This window comes from Olea europaea, unplaced genomic scaffold, assembly GCF_002742605.1.
Source record: "Olea europaea var. sylvestris unplaced genomic scaffold, O_europaea_v1 scaffold617, whole genome shotgun sequence".
Lineage (NCBI taxonomy): Eukaryota > Viridiplantae > Streptophyta > Magnoliopsida > Lamiales > Oleaceae > Olea > Olea europaea.
Genome location: NW_019264523.1, coordinates 132,188 through 149,129, shown reverse-complemented (window position 1 = coordinate 149,129; position 16,942 = coordinate 132,188). Strand labels below are relative to the sequence as shown.

General features: G+C 33.9%; 1 protein-coding gene across 1 annotated transcript; it reads left to right on the top strand.

Annotated features, from left to right (window-relative positions):
- The first annotated feature begins 4,070 nt into the window (after positions 1 to 4,070).
- Positions 4,071 to 5,886, top strand: LOC111389737 (putative cyclin-D6-1). The gene is made up of 5 exons (XM_023014688.1): positions 4,071 to 4,525; positions 4,605 to 4,700; positions 4,787 to 4,988; positions 5,070 to 5,200; positions 5,441 to 5,886. Exons 1-5 carry the CDS (start codon positions 4,289 to 4,291, stop codon positions 5,600 to 5,602), a joined length of 828 nt encoding a protein of 275 aa, XP_022870456.1. The 5' UTR covers positions 4,071 to 4,288; the 3' UTR covers positions 5,603 to 5,886.
- The last annotated feature ends 11,056 nt before the right edge of the window (positions 5,887 to 16,942 follow it).

Genomic DNA, 16,942 nt, shown 5'->3' with positions numbered 1-16,942 from the left:
AATTGAAGATTGGGAACTCAAATGTCAATTTTGAATGGAGAGCAAGATGCCTTTGAATATGTAAGAATCTTAAAATATTTGTTCTCACTCCATCGATCTACGAACAAACTTAAAATACAATACACAAAGAAGTGGCGTTTACATTGCCTAACAAAAGCTCTTCGATCATCAAGTTAGGAGGTCAATTTAATTTATGATACTTATAAAATAATTACATTTACATAATATGAATGAATATCATATATCTCGCATATATAAATTACTTTAAAATACATAGTTCATATACTCGTGAAGTAATGTCACAATAATGGAATAGTTTCAGTTCATCAATTACCTAATCTTATTCACCAACCAGCTAGGTATCGAAATTAGGTGAAAGTTTCGAATTAGGCCCTCGTTTAGTAGCAATTTTTCATTCCAAAAAATTAATTTTTTAACCGTTATTTCACTATTTCAGCCGTCATTTTTGACTTTTTCACTCACAGATAGGACCCATTTTTTTATCTAATGGTTAAAAAATCAATTCTCATAATCATTACTGAACTGTCACTAGATATATGAAGATAAGGAAAAATATTTGATCTCGTTTATTTGATTCATTAGTGTAGATATTAAAAATCAATCATTATAGTTTTTTTTTTTTTTTAAAGTATCATTATTAAATGATGTTTATTGTTTAATGACTCAAATGTAACTCTTGGGATAAATGCAAAAATCAATTTTTAGCAATAGATAACAAGAAAATATTCTGACCATTTGCTTAAATCCAAGGCTTAGGCTGCTGGTTGCTTATTTTTGTCAAATGTAACACATAAATATTCTGTCAAATACTGGGAAGCAGGCATATATATGACAAAAGATGGTTTTTGAGGTCCAATTTAAACATTTTGTTAATTAAGTTTATTTTTCTGAGCACACTGCACATCTTTGCTATTTTCTATTCACATGGCAAACATGACATGCAGCTTTAGATGCACTCAATCGAACCTGCTGCAAATTAATGCATTTTTACATAATTCAAGAAAGAGCTAACAATTAAATTTTTTTTATGTCAGCCTCTGTTTTGGTTCGCAGCACGAACTCAAAAATTATTTTTTATAAAAAAATAAGTAAAAACTTAGGTAGTGGTTGGTTTGCGTTTTCATTTTCCATTTTTATTTTCAACACAATTTTTAGTTTTCCCCGAAAATGACCCGTTTTCCGCATTTTGAACGTTTTCAACATTTATAACTGAAAATGATAAAAAATAGTTTTGCGTTTTCAATTATAAATTTTAACCCGTTTTCGAAAATGCGTTTTCGAAAATGACGGACTAAACCCGTTTTTCGTGTTTTCGAAAACGAAAAATGAGCCGAAAATGGCAAACCAACCACGACCTTAGCTTTCTAAGAAAAAAGTAACTTTAAAAATCATTTGATAAAATAACTCAATTTACTTTTAAGCACGGCCAAACGAACATTTGCATCTTTTGTCTAATTTTCATAGTTTTCTTTTATTTTTATTCCACTATAAATAAATTAGGCGAAGTCAATATCATATTTTGTCGGACTAGGCCCCCACCTATAGGGGGCGCCTGGACGTCCAGGGCCTCATAGGCCCCTTTTTTTTTAAGGAAAATGCTATTTGTACACTGGAATGTCAACTTCGATGTACGTGTAACAAAACTCATTTTTTAATTACACATTTTCCATCAATACACTATTTAAAAATACATTCTTATGGAAATAATATGACTTAAACAAGAACTAACTTTCTTAATCGAACCAGATGTAATTTCTCATTGGTAAAGTCTTAGATTGCATAATGTGAACCTTGTCTCCCCTTCCACCTTCCTTGATTCACATGTCAAAAAAGTTCTTCATCATCTAATCTAACAGTATTTTAAGTCATTTTTTCACATTGACTTTGGTTTTCACTAAAACCCATAAAAGTCGTGTGTTTATAATGGCACTACAAGCTACAGATAGCCTAACAAGGACGTGTCTGCATAGAAATTATAAGTGTTTTTGTCCTATTAATAATCTTGTTATTGTAGGAAGGTGGTCATACATTTGAGGACACGACACCAAGCTGTCACTCTGAAATTATAATTCTGTACTGTACCAAATTTGTTGGGTTTTGTTTGTTATAATTGGGGAAGTGGATTTTCCAATTTTTTATGTGAACCAAAAGATTTAAAACTTGTCTTTGCCTTTGGACATGTCCAATGATAATATCCTTGAAAAGGTGTGATCCCCCACTTTGAAGTAGTTAATTGACCTTTGTTTCTTCAAGTACTGTGTAATCTAAGTTACATATAAGAAGAAAATGCATTTTAATTGTGAATTATTGGGATGACAGTCAAGAAACTGCTTAAATAAGTCATATTTAAGTATATGCCATTATGTAGACAGACCCAACTTATCAGCATAAGTAGATAGATACAAATGCTAAAAGCAAAAGTAGAAACATGATATATATTCATTAATTATGAAAATAAAGCATGAACTATCTAAAATGTTTATTTGTTATCGAAGGCAGAATCTAATAAATAATATAATTTACATTAGCTAAAGTGTTCAAAGAGTACATTTTAAAATTCTTATTTTTGAAGAATACATTAATTTCAAACCTCTATTTATTTATTATTATTATTGTTTTTAATTACAGTCTATAGAAACCCCTTTAATGTGTTGCAAAAATTTATTATAGAGTTGGTACTTATTCATCATTATTTTAGTAGTTGGGTTTACTTCTCATAAATTGCAATAAAGTGACATGTTTTCTATGTGGTTTTATCATTGATTTTTTGAGGATTTTTTTTTAATATATAATGATCAATCTTTAATAGAGATAAAATCGTTATACATAATTTTTGTATAGTGTTAAACAAATTGGACAAGCCAATATAAAATTGCAATAATTTTATTTAAATCAGTAGTAGGAGGGAATTAAGTGAATTAATATAAAAGTTGTAGAATAGTGAGCATAATTCCAAGGAACAAGAAGATTTTAACTCAATCTATTTAAAAAAAAAAAAAAAGCCATAATGGTAAAGGAGTTTATAATTATTCATGATTGAGATTTTAAATTAAACTGAAGTCAATGGAATAAAAACAAAATACGTATAGATGCTTATCACTAAAGAACTAACCGTTACAAATATGTCATATAATGACACAGTGATGAAATGTAAAATCGGAATAGTATCAAAACAAATTTGACTACTGCTTATATTGACTTATAAATAAAGTTGTAAATGGTTTTCACCTATAATTACATTTTGCCAACTAAAGTCGAATTTTGGCAATTATACGTAATCAAACCTGGTCCCTGTCTACAATTATGAATTCTATACATAATTGAGAAGTATATTAAAGACGGGATTCAAGTTAATACAAGAGTCTCTCTTTAACAATTTTTGTTTTTAAATTATTTGATTATCGAATGTCGTCCTAAATGTAAGCCAAATATTATGATATGAATATAGGTTACAAGCATAAATAATGCATTAAATAGCAAAACTTTATTCCTGAGAAAAACAAATATCATTGTATGTCTAATTTGTAAATAATGGAAAAGGTCTCGTTAATGATATTAAAGTGTTATAAATGTCTCCTATCATAAACTCAAAATAAGAATTAGGATGAAAATAAGTAATTATTTTCCTAATTACATAATCACATGAATCATCGATGCTTGGTCACTACCCGATTAAGATTTTTCAAACCTCAAGAGGAAAAGATACTTCCACTTTGGATCGATTGTAAGCAGTAAGGTATGATTTGAGCCCTGAACACCTTTGGCCAACCAATTAAACCCAACACATCAAATTCTAATCCGATCAACAACTTGGAGTTATGGCTAAGTGGCTTAAGGCATCGTTTGCTAAATCAACATACAAGAAAATAGTGTCATGAATTTGAGCCACATGCTCCATCTCGTCTTCACTGAAATTGATTACCCTAAAAACACAAGAATTTTTCTTCCCTTCATTTGTCAAATAATTTCTTAACCGTAGTCCTCATGTGCACCTGATTAAAACTCTACGTTCTTCCCCACATATATATTTTTCCTTCCCAATGTGAATGTAAAGAGGACTGAAAACTGAAGAGTGAAGTTGAAGTCTCTCTTCAGTTTCTTTTAACCACAGACAGCGAACACTCATCTTTTCTTCTTTATCATTTACTTCCCTCTGCTTACCACCCCACCCCCACCCCACCCCACCAGGGTAAAGAAAAGAATAAACCCACAGGCCACAATACAATGTATTGAAGAGATAAAGAGAGAGAGATTCAAAGGTTCATCGATGGAGTTTGAGTTTGAGTTTGACCTTGAAAATCCATTGCCAACTTCAGATGCACTTTTTTTAATTGAGACTGATCACATGCCTTCAAAATCATTCCTCGAGGAAACAGATTTACATGTTGCGGTTCGGCGAGAAACCATTTCTTTGGTGTTACATTTTTCTCAAAATTCTGATCCATTTTCTTCTTATCTTGCCGTCAATTACCTGGATCGGTTCATTTCTACTCAAAGTACACTGGTAAATTTCTTAAACGTAAGCCTATAAAATTGTATCCCACATCGCTCGTAAAAGATGTAATGAATTCTTGGTTTTGCAGGAAGGGAAGCCATGGATCTTGAGACTTTTGGCGATTTCTTGCGTTTCATTAGCACTGAAGATGAGAAAAAAAGAGTTTTCTGTTACTGATATTCAGGTATTTCTGTGTTTTTGCACGTCGAATTAAATTTATGTTAAGATTTTTATCGATTATAATTTATAAATGTATAATCTTTTGGGCAGAATGATGGAGGTATAATTTTTGATTCACACACCATAGAGCGAATGGAGTTGTTGATCCTTGGTGCTCTAAAATGGCGAATGCGTTCAATCAGTCCTTTTTCTTTTATCCATTTCTTTATCTCATTGTTCAAATTTAAGGATCAACCATCAAGGCAAGCATTGAAAAACAGAGCCACTGAGATTATACTAAAAGCTCAAAATGGTTAGTCTATAGAGTAGTCGACATTACAATTAACAAGATTTTAGCTTATTTTTCTTACTGTCTGTCGTCATTGAACATCAGATATCAAGCTCCTCGAGTTCAAGCCATCAATAATTTCTGCCTCGGCTTTATTATGCGCTGCTCATGAATGGTTTCCTTTACAATTTTCTAGCTTCAGAAATGCAATCTGTAGCTGTTCCTATGTAAATAAGGTAATGTCATTTCCCTTTTGCAGTTTCCCCTTCAGTTTATCTCTATCGATCTTGCTATATTGTTTTTATTTCATGGTTGACATTTTGTCATGTGGTGACATATGATTGGACAGTTTTAAAGAAAACGCACTTTTTGGTCCAACACATTTTGAATTCGTACACCAAGATGTAACCCATGCAATATACACTTAAGCATAATTCGAATCCTTATTTACTTCTTTATTGTCATTCCTTGTACAGAATAGTTTGTTGAATTGTTACAATTTGATGCAAGAAATAGCAATGGATGGCTATGAATCAGTACTCGACATGGGGTCGAGTTCATTCACACCTGTCAATGTGCTCGACTTGCAGTGCTCGAGCACCTCAAGTTCGACAGTGTTTGCTGATCACAAACAATGAACTATCAGACGAAGAGAAAAAGAGAGTCACATGTATGTCATTGTATTAGTCGGAATAGATAGTGACACAATCTTTGCATCTAATTGCGAAAATAAATAGAAGGCTCTGTTATGTTACTTAAATAGGCGATGGTCTGATGGACACAGAGGGATGAAACTTTCTCGTAGGAAGGTGTCTGGAACATAAAGCGTTAAGGGATCATGAGCCATTCAATTCAGTATTGCAAAATGGCTTGTTTGGCTATGCTTAAAATTTATACTTATAAATAACTTCAGTTATTTTAATTATTATGAATTAGTTGCATACTTCGACATTAGGATTCGATTCTGTTAACTTGTTGATGCATATTATTAATGCACGAGTTTATGGGTTGCATATAAAAGAAAAGGTGGAACAAAAAGAAACTTATTTTGCTTTTTTGGTTCTATTGGAGAAGCCAAACAAATTGATCCTTTCAAAACGTTGGGGCTTTTCTTTTTTGTTTAGTTTTTTGGGTCATCAGATGTCTCCTGCATGCACTGGCACATGGAATACTTAAATGAGTAATGTTGAAAAAACATGTTTAACGAAGATTATAAGTAGCTTTTTTGGCATAGCAAGTCCATTGCTCACTGTCGAAATAAGCTCTAAAAACATTACTCATAATCTCAGCCAAACATGCTTTCAACTTGGGAAAAATCAAAATGGCGTGTGCCTTTTCCTTACATTACAAGATGGTCAAAAGTTCATGAAGAATGGTACCGATGCTTACTGTCTCTCTCTCTCTCTCTTTCGGAGTGTAAAATAGTACATATTACCAACTTGGGATGATAGTGTAACTTAAAGGTTGAATCCCAATTTTGAGAGCCTCCGCCGTCCGTCCCTGGAGTATCGTGAGAGAGGTAAATCGCGAAATGTGCCCCAATAAATCAGGGAACAAGAACTTGTTTGTACACTGATACTCACAAAGAGTCTTATTCCATATCTCAGGAATCTAACATTCACAGTGTAACTGCCAACAAGAGTGAAACTACCTCAATTTTGTCCTTTGCACCATTGGGATATGTCAGAAGGGACAGATGATAGTGTAACTTAATATATAGTACGGGTTGAGTACGATGAATTAGATAGTATTGGATAAAATCAAGAACGAAAAAGTGTTTAAAATATTATTTATTCTATTATACTATCCTATCTAATGCTACATACTAAGTCTATGTTTGATTCATCTTAAAAAGTAAATTAAAATCAAAGTAAAAGTAAACATTTAATTTTAATCATTTATTTCATCATTTTTTATTAAAATCTACCAAAAATCTAATTTTTATCTAAACTAAACAAAGGAAAATATCTACCTCTCGAGAACTCCATCTAAAAAGAGAATTTATGAAGCAACAACTCAGCAGGCTTTTTATAAACTCACTAATTGACTTATACATGACCTAAAAGTCCAGCACATTAATATACGAGTGTTCACAAAATAAATATTGTCCAAATTTACTTTGGAATATCTTTTTAAGAATAACATGTTTGGCAAAAACAGTTATGTGACATAAATGCCTTTTAACTCGGGTGGGGTTCTCTTCTCTTCTCTTCTCTTCTTATAACTAGTATTTAACACATGTAATGTAGTGATTATATAACAGTATTGTGAGATATTTTTATTCAAATATTTAAATAATTATAATTCAATCAAAAAGTGCGAACAAACCTGAAAATAGTATACAATGGAATTTATCATTCTCGACTTTTATACAATGAGTGTACAGCAACACCTACGTACATGACACGAAAAAAGGAAGAAACCCTCAAAATCCGAAGTCATCCCTCTAATGGACTTATAATTTTCAACTCAAACTGCCATTTTTTGCTTGAAAGGTCAACCAGTGGCCGAGTTTTCCATTAAGCCCATTGTTGAAGCGGTTGTTCGAAATCAACCATTTGTGGAATAAACAAAAAAGGGATGCCATAGGTTCTAACTTAAACCATGCGTCCGCATAGGCATAATGCCCATGCGGTCGCATGGGTGCTTAGCGAAACTTGGAGCCCCTCGTGCGGCTGAACCATGCGACTGCATGGCTTTACCGCATGGTATAAACTAGGTGACTGTTGGTGGCAGTTCCTGAACGTTGGAAACTTGAATTTGGTGGCCTTTCATACATTTTTTGGCATCATTTCATGTATATAGATGAGGTCTATATATAGTGGAGAAATGTTCAAGTCAAAATAAGTAAGAAAAACACTTGAAATTCATTCCAATTCAACAATCAAAAGATCGAATTCTTATTCTTATTACATATTCATTTTCTTATCGTGTTCTTCAAAGTTTTGGTGGAAAATTGTTTGTGCTTTGTTATTTTCCACAACAAGGCTTGTTATAATCATTCAAACCATTTGTCAGAATACCTTTAAGCATCTCGAAAACATAGTAGAAGGGACAAATAATGTTTGAAGACAGCGATTCCGCGTTCGAGCCTTCAAAATTGTTCTTGACAATTTTCTGATTTTGTTCATCTTGTTGCCATATTTTTTGTGATTTTCCTTTGTCTATTCTTCATTACTTCCATATTTCCAACAAATCTCAAACGCTATTTCCTGCGATGGAGAGCGAGACTACAATGGCAACCATAAAACTCATGAACCAAGATTTGGTGCGGTTTGATGGCACAAACTTCACGCGGTAGCAAGACGAGTTAAAATTTCTCCTTATGGCATTGGAGATCTTCTATATTTTGGATCCAGATTTGGGGTCGTTACCAGAACCCACTAATGGAGAGACCGAAGCAATCAAGGCTAAAAGGCAGAAATGCTAAGAAGATGAATTAATATGCCGTGGTCACATTTTCAACACGCTTCGGATCGTTTGTATGATTTATATACCAACGCAACATCCGCAAAGGATATTTGGAATGTTTTAGAAAGTAAATACAAAGCAGAAGAGGAAGATACCAAGAAATTTCTAATTTCGAAATATTTTGACTTTAAATTTCTTGATAACATTCTCTTGCTACCTCAAGTACATGAACTTCAAGTAATTGTCAACAAACTAAAGGCAGTAAAGATTGAAATTTCGGAGACCTTTCAAGTTGGGGCTATAATTACTAAACTTCCGGGGGCTTGGAAAGGATATCGGAAGAAAATAAGGCATAGTTCTGAAGAATATTCTTTGGAACAATTGTAAAAAAAATTTCAAATTGAGGAGGAATCCAGATTGCGTGATAGAAGTGAAAACTCTTTGGAAGAAACTTCTAAGGCCAATGCCATTGAAAAATCTAAACCGCCTACAAAATCTAACAAGAGAAAACCTTCGAAGAATTTTAATAAGTCCAAGAAGAAAACCAAAGAAGGGTGTTTTGTATGGTGTAAATATAGACACTATGTGAAAGATTGTAGACATCGGAAACGGAACAACTCCGAAAGTAAAATAAATTCCATCCAAGATGACAAAATTGTGACCACTGTAAGCGAAATAAATGCAATCAAGGAAAAGGTTCCCGGGTTGTGTATGATACTTGTGCTACTGTACATGTATTATGTAATAAATCTTTATTCAAAACATATCATGAAGTGGATGGAGACCAAGAAATTCAAATGGGTAACAAGTTCAGTCCAAAGTCATTGGAAAAGGAAATGTTGATATCATATTCACTTCCGGAAAAAACGTTACTCTTACAATTGTACTATATATTCTGAATATGAATAGGAACTTGGTTAGTGGAATTTTCTTAGGAAAATCGGGCATTAAAAGTTCTTGAAGGGAAATTTGTTGGAAAAGGTTATTCTTGTGAGAAATGGTCAAACTTTGTACCGTTGACAATGAAATAAATAAAACTGATTTTGCTTACGTTGTTGACTTATTTTCATTATGGCATGCTAGATTAGAACATATTGGTAAAAATACTATAAAGCGTATGAAAAAATGTAATTTGATTTCATATGATGAAAATAAGGAATATAAATGCAAGACATGTGTAGAATCAAAAATGACTAGAAGACCATATCAAAGCGTTAAGAGAACTTTTAGTATCTTAGAATTAATCTATATAGATATATGTGAACTAAATGACATGCTAACTAGTGGTGGAAATAGGTATTTTATTACCTTTATAGATGACTTCTCTAGATACACGTATATTTATTTAATGAAACATAAACATGAGGCTTTTGACTTGTTTAAGGTAGTTAAAAATCATCTAGGAAAGAAAATAAAGATTTTAAGAAGTGATAGAGATGGTGAATACTTTTCTAGTGAATTTAATTTATTTTGTCAACAACATGACATAATTCATTCTGCACCTAGGACACCCGAACAAAACGATTTGGTTGAAAAAAAGATTAGAACCTTAGTAGAAATGATTAATGCTATGATTATATATGTTAAGTTGCCCTTAATTTATGGGGTGAAACTTTATTAAGTGCATGTAGAATACTTAATAGGATTCCTTCTAAACATACAAATGTTTCTCTTTATGAATTATGGAAAGAAAGAAAATTGAATATCAGATACTTCAAAGTATGGGGGTGTCTTGCTTATTGCAAGAACATGAATCCTAATAGGACCAAATTAGGTCCAAGAGACATTAAATGTACTTTAATTGAATATGTTAACAATAGTAAATTTTATAAATTGCTAAACTTGGAGACCAATGTGATTATCGAATCAAACGATGTAGAGTTGTAGTAGCCAAGAAAAATAAAATGGAATTATGCTAATATTTTGTGATGATCTAGCACCACGAGCCTAACCTATTTTAGAAACGACCTATGGAAGTTCAACCCATATAAGATTACGAAAGCTCAAGTCATAAGTTAATTAAAAGCCCAGCAATTTAAGAGATTAAATTTAAATAAAATTGATTACAAAGATTTAATGAATAATTGGATCGCCTTAATAATCATCGACATGGTATTTCATATAGGCAACCCATGTTCGAATCACTATGTAGATGTTTTTTCATAAAACTTTTATATGAATTATTTTTATAGCTTAGAGACTCTTCAATTCTTAGTTAAAGACTAAGTTTAATAAATTTAATGATAATATAACTCCCCCGCTTAATTTTTCATTAAAAAGAAAGGTTATAGAAGTGGAAGGGCATTTTTTCACTACACTACTCTTCAAATCCGAATTTCATCTCTTTTTCTCTCAAAAAAATAAATTTCATATCAAGTTAATTTTAAGGAATAACAAGAGTGAGGAGAATGAAGACTTTCTATATATTTTGTTCTTTTATCCAAAAAATTTAAGGTAGGTAGAGGTGCAAGTGTTCATTCGTTTTCAAATCTGCTTTTTCGATAAGTGTTTAAATGAAACGGTACCTTCAAGGACGGTGTTTCGACACTACAACAGTTTGAATGATCATTCTCCAGCTCTACATGTTATGATAATGCTATAGTAATTGGATTTTGTCGGAAATCCATATACGTGCGACGGTATGAATCTATAGTTTGAAATTTCTAATTTGATAACGAATTGCACCGATGATATCTGTTGAGTTTCAAACTCATGGGTTAATTCACTTCCTACAGGTTGAATGAATTTTTCTTGGGGCGTAGATGATGGTAAAGGATGATGCAACATGTTATGGAGAAACTGATGATTTACATCTTTAGTTGATTTTGTGATGTTTACACTTTCTTTAAATTTGATTCCTATGAATATTGTGTGGATCTATTTTACGAACACTCATTATGAATAAATTATGTTTGAAAGTAGACATGCGTCATATGAATAAATTTACAAATCACCGTATACAAAAAAAAAGTTAGCGACTTAAAGTTTTGATATCTCTTCAAAAATTTCAGTTTTTGGCTCATCTTTAAAAAAAATCATAACTCTTTCGTTACTTGGTATTTTTATACGAAATCAATTGGATTGGATAGCCTAATAAGTTAGATACTGAATAAAATTGGAATCATGTCAATCCAATATCAGTAAAAGGTTATATGTCTTATAAAGTAAACTGTGCTGGGTGTTGTCTCTGTTTTTCAGCCTCTACCCTTGTTTTCAAAATTCATAACTCACTTGTTACTCGGAATTTTTGGATGAAACCAATTGAATTTGATATTATCATGGATTAGATACTGAATAAATTTGAAATCATGTGATTTTAACGACGGTGGAATTTTATATGCTATTTTAAGTGAACTGCACTGGTTTACTTTTCAATCGGGTCGCTGCTGAGTTTTGAAAAATATTTTAATACTCTTATATGACGTCGACGGAAGCTAATTTTTGACTATGTCATATTATAAGGAGTTTACTACCTTACATTAAAATTTGATGAAGTTTCAAGGTCGATAGCTATGAAAACAAATTTATTTTGACAATTACTCTTTGAGACAAAAACTGGAACAGCAACATTACTTTTTAAATTTTGCCAAAATTTCACGTCAATAGTCGTTACATGCATGGAATCCATTCTAAAAATATTTTTGAAATTATTTTCTTTAGAATTGAATTATTGTTTAAATAAAAAAAAAGAAAATTCTTTAATTAAATTCTAAAATTTAATCTTTATACCTTCTACTAAAAATATATTGAACTAACTTTACGGCTAAGGTACAATGGTTTGAGTGATGTTTTCGTCTATACGGGTCGGGGCGTTACAGCGTGGTATTAGAGCATGAGTTTAGTCAATTCTGTAGACTTAGTGTATTTTATTTATGAGATGAAAAAAAATGAAACATTGAAGGCAGTCCATGGCATCTTGCGCCTATCAGTTGACCTCATCCGACGAACCCAAGGTATGGAATAAAATATTATATTTCACATTATTTTTTTTCGAGCATGATTTTGATTTTTTTTTTAATCATTTAAGCTTGAATCTATGAAAGATGCTTATGATGTTTCGAATGAAATATGCTATGTACGTTATATTTTGTTTAAATATACGTGAAGAAATGATGATTGGCCATCATATTACAACCTCAAGAGCATAATGTATAAGTTGATATCATTAATGAAGATAACACATAATTGGACACTTACGTGACAGACATGGCTAGAACTTATCAGACCGCTAGAAAGGCCAAAGTTTGTATAGCAGCGTTGAATCGTAGGGTCATCATCCAGTCCTATGAGAACTATGTGACTGACCCGTCTCGTCCACTTGTTGAACACCTACATGGTATCTACGAGAGATGTATGGCAGTTGTAGATGCGGGACTGGAAATCATGCATATCGAGACAGTGAATAACCTTATACATTCACTTCCACCTCAGTGGGAAAACATGGGAGTCATTGTTAGGGATGAGATGCTAGAGGGTAACCCTCCAGAGCACCCAAATACGATTGAATTTGGTATATATTGTCAGACCTTTCTAGACAGATGGAGTGAGAGTTTAGAACTCCAACTGGAGATAGTAATTGAGCCCAATAATGAGGTTGAGCCTGAACTCAAGCCCAAACCTTAGTTTGAATCAGACCCAGAGGAAGATTCTGAATGGGAGCATGAGGATGACTTTGGGTTGGACTTAGATAATGATCTTGAGCATGAACTTGAGCCACAGGTTGAGATGGACCTAGAGTCAGGGCCTGAGACAGAAGACTCCTCCGAAGATGAGGCTCCACCGAAGAAGATTCGCAAGATTCATAGGGATTAGAAATTTAGATTTCCATTTCCTTGTGATATCTTTTTCTTTATGTTTTTGAAAAAAAATAATAAAAAAATTGTCGCCTGTTGTATGTCCTGATTGCAATGAGTACTATTAATAAAGGAAAATTATGATCAATTTGAGCACTACCTTATTTTTTTAAATATTCTGGTATTGGCAAACGAAGTTAATGTGAGATATTATATCTTATCTCTAGGAAAATGTCTCGAGCAAACCAGAACAACTTGATAAGGGATCTCCTGCAAGCAGATCAAGATCTTGGCAGGCTAAATCAAAATCTCGCTCCACCTACACCACCAGCTCCTATTACTCTTCCGACTCACGCCTCGGTAGTTGAGTTATTTCGAAATCATAAGCCCCCTACTTCGATGGAGCATCTGGTCCACTAGTAGTTGAGGAATGACTTCGTAAGCTAGAACGAATTTTTCGGCTCATAGACTGCACTGATGCCCAAAGGGTTCAATGTGCGGAGTTTATGTTTACCGGTGATGCAAATCACTGGTGGGATTTGATGTCCCGAACTACGACTCCGGAACAGCAATTGGCAATAACTTGGGAACAATTCAAGGAGAAAGTGATGGACAAATATTTTCCTCAATCTCTAAGGGATTTCAAGGAGAACGAATTCCTTCAACTCAAGTAGGGTAATATGTCCCTAACGGATTACGAGCGGAAGTTCGATCAAGTCTCAAGGTATGCTCCACATCTGATTGACACGAAAATTAAGAAAACTCGAAGGTTTGAGCAAGGGTTATACCCAGTCCTAAGTATGATCCTTATGTCATATCGCTTCACGTCGTACCGTGAGATGCTGGAACGAGCTCACGCTATCTGGTATCAAAAGGCTAATGCAGAGCAACATCGTCAATTGTACAACCAGCAGGATAAAGGGCAAATTGGAAAGAGAAAGTGGGATGGTCAAGACAAAGGAAAGGGCAAATGGCAAAATAAGAAAGTTAATATCGGATCTAGCGCCAGTAAGGCCATGGTAGCTGCCCATACCGTAAGTGTGGTAAGCCTCATCATGATGAATGCTTGTATGGGAAGAATGTCTATTTTCAGTGTGGCAAATCAGGACATATTGCTAGGGATTGTCCTACATTTGCTCAGATGAAGGATGATGACAATGATCAGAACAAGAAAGGGAAATCACGAGTTTTTACATTGACTCAAAAAGATGCAGAGGGGAACTCAAACGTAATAACAGGTATTTTACTGGTAGCCAATACACCTGCTTATATACTATTTCATTCAGGAGCTACTCAATATTTTGTATCAACGTCTTTCATTGCTAAATCTAGTATTACTTGTAATAAGTCAAAGAGTACACTAGAAGTTAACCTCCCCTCAGGCAGGACATTGAACACAGACAAGTTAGCTAAGTCAGTAAAATTCGATATTGAGGGAAAAACCTTAGAAGCTAATTTGTATATGATAGATATGAAGGACTTTGATGTGATTTTGGGCATGGACTGGTTAGGATGTAATCATGCGACCATTCGTTGTAGAGAAAGGGAAGTGTCTTTTCAAAAACCAGGAGAAGAACAATTTTCTTTCCTCGGAATAAAGACCAAACCCCATCGCCAACTGGTTTTAGCCTTACAAGCCGAGAAAATGTTGAGAAAAGAAACATCTCAAGAGTTTCTAGTTAATATCTTTGAAGAAAAACTGGCAACGACAAAAATTGAGGATGTACCAGTGGTACAGGAATTTATAGATGTGTTTCCAGAAGATCTATCGAGCATTCCACCAGATAGATAAGTGGAATTCATAATAGATCTGGTTCTCAAAGCGGCACCAGTATCTAAAGCCCCATACAGAATGGCCCCAAAGGAACTTCAAGAGTTGAAAATCCAGTTACAAGAATTGTTAGACCTTGGTTTTATTCAACCAAGTGTATCACCATGGGGCGCACTAGTATTGTTTGTAAAGAAGAAAGATGGAAGTATGAGGATGTGTATCGACTATCGGGAGTTGAACCGTTTGACCATCAAGAATAGGTATCCTCTCCCTAGAATTGAGGATTTGTTTGATCAATTGAAAGGGGCTAAGGCATTTTCTAAGATCGATATACGATCTGGATATCATCAATTGAAGGTTAAGGCAGATGATATACCTAAGACAGCTTTCAGAACTCGTTATGGACATTACGAGTTCACAGTTATGCCATTAGAATTGACAAATGCTCCGACAGTGTTCATGGATCTGATGAATCGAGTATTTCATCAGTATTTGGATCAATTTGTTATAGTCTTCACTGATGACATTTTGATATACTCCAAGAGTAAAGACCAACATGAGGAATATCTTAGAATAGCGTTAGAGATACTACGCAAGGAAAAGTTATACGCCAAATTCAAAAAGTACGAATTTTAGCTTGAATGAGTTGGATTTCTCGGTCATGTACTTACTGCTCAAGGAATTGAAGTGGACCCAGTAAAGGTGGAAGCTGTAACTAGTTGAAAGATACCGACTAATGCTAGTGAAGTTCGAAAATTTCTAGGATTGGTTGGGTACTATCGAAGATTTATAGAGGGATTCTCCAAAATAGCTGGACCAATGACACAATTGACAAGGAAATGAGTAAAGTTTCAATGGACAGATAAATGTGAGCAAAGCTTTCAGGAGCTAAAACAACGATTGATCACAGCACCTGTATTAACCATACCTGAAGGTTCAGAAAGGTTTGTTATATATAGTGATGCATCCAAGCAAGGTTTGGGATGTATACTGATATAGCATGGAAAAGTAATTGCATATGCTTCAAGGCAATTGAAGCAACACGAGCAGAACTACCCGACGTATAATCTAGAACTTGCGGTAGTGGTTCATGCATTAAAAATATGGCGCCATTACTTATATGGAGGAAAGTGCGATATTTATACGGATCATAAGAGTCTCAAATATTTCTTCACACAGAAGGAATTGAATATGAGATAGAGACAATGGTTGGAGCTAGTGAAAGATTATGATTGCACTATTCATTATCATCCGGGTAAGGCTAATGTTGTTGCTGATATTCTAAGCAGAAAGTCGATAGGACAGTTGGCATCATTACCTACTATTTCGATGGAGTTGATCAAAGACTTGGAAAAGTTGCAAATTGAAGTGATTACCACACCAGAACAAGTCACTGCTCATTTAGCAACTTTGATGGTTCGACCTACTCTTAGAGATCGGATCATAGAAGCACGGGATAAAAACTCATTCTTGCAGAAGATCAAGAACGAGATTGGTACTGATAAGAGAAAGGATTTTGGAATAGCTTCGGATCAGGCACTAATGTTCAAAGGAAGAATTTGTGTACCAAATGATGAAATTTTGAGGAAGGAGATATTGGAGGAGGCTCATTCCATCCCGTACGCCGCACATCCTGGTGGTACAAAAATGTATCGAGACCTTCAAAATACATTTTGGTGGAGGAATATGAAAAGAAGTATAGGTTCATTTGTGGCAAAATGCATAGTATGCCAACAAGTTAAAGCGGAATATCAAAGACCGGCAGGGTTATTAAATCCATTAGACATACCTGAATGGAAGTGGGAGAATGTCGCAATGGACTTTGTGGTATGATTTCCAAGGTCAGCAAGAGGACAGAATGCTATATGGGTAATAGTGGATCATCTAACAAAGTCCGCTCATTTTCTTCCAGTAAAAATGACATTCAGTCTAGATGAGCTGGCACAGTTGTACATTAGAGAGATTGTAAGATTGCATAGTGTCCTCGTGTCCATTGTATCTAA